Here is a 6,153-nt window from a genome sequence, read left to right as displayed (position 1 = left end):
GTTCCAGCCAGACAGATTCTCAGATGTTGCCAGCAAAATCAACAATTTCCTTAAGGCATACAGATATAACTGCTTTTGAAATCGTTGGATCAATTACAAATGACATGAAGAGCCTTTTCCCACCCACAGAGTCTTCTACTACTCTATGGCAGGCAGACTCTATGCTTCAACAGAGTGATGAGAAAACCTCAGAGTACACTGAGGCCACACCCAAAGGCTCACAGTCTGGTTTGGAAGTATCTGAGAAGAAGATCTGGACAACTGCAAAGACTATTTACCACAATGTGAAGACAAAGATGAGGAATTATTTTACATGGCAAAATCAAGTCAAAGCAACAACGGCTCAAGCCAAAAAGACCCTCAGCCATATTCTGGTTTCAATTCAGAAAGAGCTGTCAAAATCTGACCAAACGGTGACTGCACTTTCACAAATAGAGAATGTGGTTGGAATGATGCTGAAGGATGTTGAAAGGGTAAGCAGTGAATGTGGTGAGGAACTGATCTATCAAGCGCCACAGCGTTCTTCCTCCTCGTTGTCATCCTCATCTGCCAGATCAAAGAAGTCAGAGTGGGAATTTTCACTCCCTGGCACTCCCATCTCTTCTGATTTACCAGAGAGTATTACTCAGCCCATTGTGAGATGCTCAGTCATCGACATGGGCAAATCTACTAAGCCAAAAACATCGGTGTGTGATGCCAGGGAAAGCATGTCTGCAATAGTGGATACCATCATAAAGGAGGTACATCCAGAGGAAGAAGGGGAGGTTGCATTCCACCCTGATCTATCAGCTGCAATAGCAAGACTGGAGGAGCTCATATCTCAGGGTAGGATTGGTGCTCTCTCACGTGATCTTACTCACCAAGTCAACCGCATCATTTCTGAGAGCAACTTGACCCCTCTGGTTCTGACAGTGGCGGCTGGAAAGAGTGCATCCGATACAGTCCTTACTGAGCTGAAGAGGAATGACAAGACGGTGGGGAAGCCCACAGCTTACAAGCTGGTTCAGCTTTTTGCAGAGGAGTCTGTGAAGCGCCTCTTGCTTCCTAGCCTTGTGCCCTCTACAGCTTCAATGAGTTTGGCTCAGGGAGTTAGTGTGCCGGCTAGCGTATCTGAAGATAGGATTTCATGTTCTTTTTCTACATCAGCATTTAGTGACACAGTCAGCCTGTTTACCAAAGTAATGGTAAGCCAGGTCATGGACTCTGTGGTTTCTGATGCACAAAGCAGAGGGTCATCTCCAACCGGAACTGTAACTGATATAGGCAGTCTACTGAGTGGTAAGTCCTACCCTCTGCCATCTTTCTCCACCATCAGCATGACAACAAGTGGGACCTCCAATGCTGCACGAGGCTTTGAGGCCAACATAGATGCTGAGGAAAGGGATACCATCAGTTGTTTCGGTGTACCTCAGAGCATTGTTTGTGATCAGAATTCAACCAGCCCGGATGTTGCCTCGCTTTCAACCCCATCCACTGACAACTTAGTCGGTGATGATGACTTCACCGGCCTCATCAGCATGTTAGTGGTGAGACTTCTGTCAAAAATCCAAACCCAAACTGATCTGTACCCAACTGACGTCACACGCACGTCACAAGACCTGATTCCAAAAGTTATAGCTGCCTTCTGTGCATGGTCAGGCTGCTCTGAGACCCAAGCTTATCCCAAGAACCTGAAGAGTCACAAAGTATACAGCACCGTCTACAAACATCTGTTGAAGGAGTTTGGCTCAGAGAAAATACTCCAACTGGCCGTGTCGACTCAGGACTCCACTTTCAATAGGATTCTTGTGAAGTCATTGAGCAAGGAGCTTCTCCACAGTTGTAACGAGGCATCAAGAGCAGCCTCAAGAACATCTTTCGAAGCCACCAGGCCAGAAGCTCTTCTCATGGCTGAAGATGTGAAGGCTACCAGAGGGAAGCTGTCTTTCCTACAAAGGCTTGCCAGACTGAAATTCAACTTAAAGGTACATCACACTTATTTAAGTTAACAATTGTGTCAATGTGAGTAAACAATGTTATTTAGAGAAAATGTAAAACCATCCATTAATTCCAAAACCGTTTATAAATCTTGTTGTGCTGGTGTGTAAGATGTGATCGTTATTACCGTGAGATTGTTCTGCTTTGACAGTTGTTTTGACATGTTTTTGTTTTAGCCATTCATGATGGGAAACAAGAAGGATTCCAATAAGAAATCCCGCCATTCTGAATCCAAAGACCAGACTACTGCTGAAGATATCATGTGTAAGTCCATACAGCAGGACATTTACTGTTTGAGATATTGGTGTACAAAGCTGCTATTGCAAAAATATTAAACCCTATATACAGTACATTATATATTATCGATAGTAATCTCTTATGTAAAATTATTTATAGTTTCCAAATCTCAAGATTCTGGTTCTCATTTATTTGTGAAAGTAATAATGAGTTGAAACTAAGAATACAATATACCATAATTTCTAAATGAAAGTGCATGTCAACTCTCTCTCTCTTCTGTCGCCCAACATAGTGGCACATCCTGCCACATTTGGACTCCCAGAGGGTCTTCCCTCCACCTCTCAACAGGAGAAGCCTCGCAAACGTCCCCTTCTAATCAGGATGTTTTCCACCATCTCCATAGGCCTATCCAAGCCATTCAAACGGTTTTCAAAGCAAGCTTAATACAACAATTTCCTTTAATACAGTAATATTTGCATTGAATTGATGGCCTTTGTCTTCTTTAGTGTTGCCCTGTTAACACATTTGATTAGAAAATACATAGTATATTTAGTTTAGTTTATTATGCAGTCATAGTCACGGTGTAGGCTAAACAAAGTAATGTTGTCCTGAATAATGTATAGAACATGCACCCCCCCCCCCACCCACCCACCCACACACACACACACAGTGTGATTCATTGAACACATACACATAGTACTTCAGATATGTCCCACAACCAACATTCAACCATATATCAATGATTCAGTGTAAAATACATGTACTGTAACATAAACAGTATTTAATTTACAACCAATAAAATAATACATGATGCAGGACACTCAGTTATAAGGGAATTAACTGGTTTAACTTCTCAAACAAACACACACATTTCCATTTTCTGTGGATCGCCCATGTTTACATTTTACTGAATGCCAGTCTGACCTTTGACCTGTAGATGGCAATAAAGGTCTACTTTTGCTGCAGATCCACTTCTAAAGCTCAAACCTCTCTGGACAAGTAGCCAAAACATTTGTCCCTAGTGAGAGAGAGAATATGTGTGTGTGGCAAAAAAAGGGAATATTGCACTACACTTTTATGATACAGATACATTTTGCATCCGGTAGCATAGCACAGCTGTAGTTTTTTAAAATGCCAAATGTACATGTAGCATGCTTCTGCCTACAGATGCTTTTCTGAGTGACTTGTGTTGTGAGAGAACCAGAATTCAAACATAAACTCCTGGATTACATTTTATAATATTGTCAGCTCTTTTTAGTAATATATGGTAGCATACATGTTTCACACGGTGGCAAGTCAAGCTAGTTAGTTACATGTAACAACATTACATTATATGGTCAATGTTTGTGTGTATCCTCTTAGCTTTTACCTTCGACATCAACAAGCGACGCACGGGCTGGTCCTGCAGACTCCCACGCCCATGGCCCAGGAGAAGGCTGGGGGCCACCTGCTCACTCACGTCCCAGCCATCTCCTTTGAGACCGACTCTACTGTGGAGTGCACCTCCAAGAGGACTCCGGAAGAGAGGGACCGGGTGAAGGTTAAACTGGCCAACATGGCCTTGATGGGAAGGATCAAAAGTCTTGGCTGTGAAATGCCCATTATGTGTGATTATCGAATTGATCATTTTCCACTTTTGAAACAACAATGGGAAAGACAGGGTTTATAGCAAAGGTTGCTCAGATTGGGCTTTTGGAAAAATTGGGAGAATGAAAGTGCACTCCTGATTCAGAGAGAAAGATCCAGCTTAATCATCCATACCATTGTTTAAATTACAATAAAAAAAACATTCAAACTGTTCCTGAGTTTTGAAAGACAGAGAAAGGAAAACATCATTATCTTCAGTCTGTTCACACCTGTTCACACAAGTCCTACTGTCCACAATCTCAGGGTTCTTCAATACAAACACACCTGTTTCAGAAAACCTGATCACTTTCACATTCGAACAATGTTTGTAGGATACTTTTCAATAACTCAATAAATGTAAGTGTTGAAACCATACATAGCTGGTAACTTGAGCTCGGCAGAGTAGTTTTGACCTGTGTCCAGATGCAGTCATTTATGTTGTCTAAAGACAATTTGTCTCTTATAACAATGTTATTTTTCTGAATAATCTAATTTAATTGACTGGTGGGTAGTCACTAACTATTTGTAGCATGTGTTCCTCTGTTTATTGATATTTACATGGTGTGTATGTGTTAAGATGTTAAGTAATTAATGTTGATATTATCCAAAGGGTTTTTAACTGAAATGTTAAATGTTGGTGTCTCGATCTCAGACATTTACGCTCATATTTGTAAATAGTATTTCAAAAATGGCAGAATCAAACAGTATTGGAATAGTGACTTGTATTTTGCATCTAGAAGTGTAAGAATTTTAGAAGAATGCTATTTCATCAGTCAAATGTTGCACTGTTTGATAAGACAGGGTAAAGAAAACCTCAATTTTAATGAGTTTAGTTGTGAGTTTGACATTTTACCACAAGAAGTCACTATAATACTATACGTTATCAAACAGGGTTGTGCTGAAAATCAAATGAACTACAGTCAAATTAATTATTTGCAACTAAGAGTAAGATTAAAAAAGACATGTATAACTTACTTTCTTGATAAAATACATTCTAAAATGTCAATATATGTGATTTCTGAGTATGTAGTGCACATATCTTTTTAAGGCCCAAAGCAGACGTTTTTATATCAATATCAAATCATTTCTGGGTAACAATTAAGTACCTTACTGTAATAGATTACGATGAAAATGGTCAAAAATGTATTTTTTTGCAAAAAAAACTTTCTCAAGCAATAATTTTGCTAGGACTGTCTGGGAGTGGTCAGTGTGGAGGGGAAATTAAAACTAGCTGTTATTGGCACTCTCTTTGTCGTTGGTCTATAAACCAATTTACACATGGTGATGTCGCCATGGAAAGCCAAAACTCTGGCCCATGCAAACCTGCTGATTAGAAGGTGCTGTATAGATGTGAGAAACTCTCTTTTCATGGCACTTCAATATCGAAGTGAATTTTTCGTAGCAGGTTAGGAAACTGAGGTTAAGGTTAGGAAAAGGGTTAGGGTTAGTGAAAATGCTCTCCAAACCTTCTACGAAAATTACTTTGCATTGAAGTGCTGTGAAAATAATGTGTCCCTGCTCAGGTGTTGCATGCATCAACCAATGGTTGTGTGCCAAGTCATCCATTGTGTCATCGACTGACAGATTGCTATAACATATGATGTGGTTAGCTGACACACAAAATACCTATCCAGGCAGTGTAAGATCTGGCAAGTGTCAGCAAGGCCTGGGCAGAGGAACATGCTCCGTATTTTCAACCAGAACTATCAGGAAGCACCCCCGATCACATTTTTGTAAAACACATTTACAGTGTTAGTTTCATCAGCTGTTGTACAATATGAAATACAATTATTTTGACTTCACAGGGCCTTTAAATGTAGGCAAACAAGTTTTCAGCATTCAAACTAATCTACCCAGCCAGATTCAGCACCATGGACAGTGAAGATCAGAATACCTGCGATCTGACGATTAGAACAACAGTGCTATTTTTTTTTCACTCTGTCCAGTTTGAAATATAGTTGAATAGTGAAGACCAGAGTCTATCAAACTTGGGCTGTCTCTTGTGGAGGTCATAAGTGAGCTTTTCAAGAGGAAGAAAGTCAACAATCTGGTCAATCCACATTTTAAATGTTGGAGGGGTATTTGAGGCCCACAATAGAAGAATACATTTCTTAGCAGAATCTGGCAATCTCTCTACAGCTCCAAAATACATGCATATAGGTTCCACTTTCAGAGGTACATCTTTTACAGTTAGGAGACATATCTGTTTTCATTCTATGGAGTCTCAAAGGAGTATAATAAAATGTGTACAAAAATTTGTAATTAGATTATTTCATTTTTACACTGGTAGAGGAGCAGTATACCCTGTCGCAA

General features: G+C 40.2%; 1 protein-coding gene across 1 annotated transcript; it reads left to right on the top strand.

Moving 5' to 3' along the window:
- The first annotated feature begins 324 nt into the window (after positions 1-324).
- LOC118944698 lies at positions 325-5,844 on the top strand. Its single transcript, XM_036965072.1, has 4 exons — positions 325-1,964; positions 2,154-2,241; positions 2,507-2,639; positions 3,577-5,844. Exons 1-4 carry the CDS (start codon positions 450-452, stop codon positions 3,881-3,883), a joined length of 2,043 nt encoding a protein of 680 aa, XP_036820967.1. The 5' UTR covers positions 325-449; the 3' UTR covers positions 3,884-5,844.
- The last annotated feature ends 309 nt before the right edge of the window (positions 5,845-6,153 follow it).

This window comes from Oncorhynchus mykiss, chromosome 27 (genome assembly GCF_013265735.2).
Source record: "Oncorhynchus mykiss isolate Arlee chromosome 27, USDA_OmykA_1.1, whole genome shotgun sequence".
NCBI lineage: Eukaryota > Metazoa > Chordata > Actinopteri > Salmoniformes > Salmonidae > Oncorhynchus > Oncorhynchus mykiss.
Note: the sequence above shows the minus strand (reverse complement) of the source record. Positions and strands in the feature narration are given on the sequence as shown.